General features: G+C 58.5%; 1 protein-coding gene across 1 annotated transcript; it reads right to left on the bottom strand.

Moving 5' to 3' along the window:
• Positions 1 to 879, bottom strand: H257_17710 (hypothetical protein; the record flags this gene model as incomplete). Its single annotated transcript, XM_009846596.1, has 1 exon — positions 1 to 879. One exon carries the CDS (start codon positions 877 to 879, stop codon positions 1 to 3), a length of 879 nt encoding a protein of 292 aa, XP_009844898.1.
• Positions 880 to 1,170: the final 291 nt, after the last annotated feature.

Genomic DNA, 1,170 nt, shown 5'->3' on the forward strand with positions numbered 1-1,170 from the left:
TTAGCATGACGGCTTGGTGGTGGTGGGCACAGGGTTGGTGGGCACGGGGGTGGTGGGCACGGGCTTGGTAGGCACTGGGGTGGTGGGCACGGGCTTGGTAGGCACGGGGTTGGTGGGCACGGGGTTGGTGGGCACGGGGTTGGTGGACAAGTACGGCTCGATAAAGTCGCGGGCGCTGGACGTGCGCGCGTAGACCCCAGGCACGTTCTTGGTGGCACAAGAGCTGCCCCAGCTGGCCAGTCCCACGACGTAGTCCTCGCCAGCCTTGTTGACGATCAGCGGGGCGCCGCTGTCGCCGGTGCACCAGTCCTTGTCGGCGCCGCCGGCACAAATGTGCGTGTCCATGATGGGTCCGTATGCCGCGAAGACCTTGGCGCATTCCACGTTGTCCCAAACCTTGACGTCAGCTTCGAGCAGCACTTGCGACGGAGTATATTCCGCGTCGGAGAACTTGCCCCACCCGCGCACAGTCGCCCAGGAGCCGGGGGTGACCACTGGGTCAAAGTTCACTTTCACCGGCGCGATTTTGCTCGCGGTTTCCAGCTCAAAGATGGCAAAATCAAACTCGTGGTGGTCGAACAGAGGGTGCCTGGTCTGCTTGACGATCTTGATACGCTCGCCGTCCTTATCCCCCGACAAATAGTGTGACCCCACAGACGAATACGTCAACGACGTGTGGACGCACGTGGCGGTGGTCAAAACGTACTTGGGGGCGATCAGCGCCCCCACGCATTGGTTGTCGCTGATGACCATGGTGCGCAACCCCGTTGTGTACAAGAACTTGCCAATGGGGGCTTCGGTGCCGTTGATGATTTTGGTGTCGAAAGCCTGTGCGGCGGAGGCGACAACAGCAAGAGGGATGAGGGCAGCTTTGACCATGGCAACGTGAATTCAAGAATGACTGATGCGAGTTTAGCCCTCGTCGGGGAACGAATCCACGCCAGTCGACGCTTGTTGCATGTGAAGAGTGGGATAAGGTTTTGGTGCTCGTTTTGCATTCGCTCATATTCGGATGACGAACAGATGGTAGGCATGCCAGCAAAGTTGTGGCGTCGATGGTTACTCCTGAGTAATTGACAGCTGAGTTTGGATTATCATTTGTTTAAGACTTTCTCCGCGAGGGCCGATTGGAGTCGCCGAGGTGAAGTAGGAAGATGACCTGCGAAGTGT

This window comes from Aphanomyces astaci, assembly GCF_000520075.1.
Source record: "Aphanomyces astaci strain APO3 unplaced genomic scaffold supercont1.115, whole genome shotgun sequence".
Lineage (NCBI taxonomy): Eukaryota > Oomycota > Saprolegniomycetes > Saprolegniales > Verrucalvaceae > Aphanomyces > Aphanomyces astaci.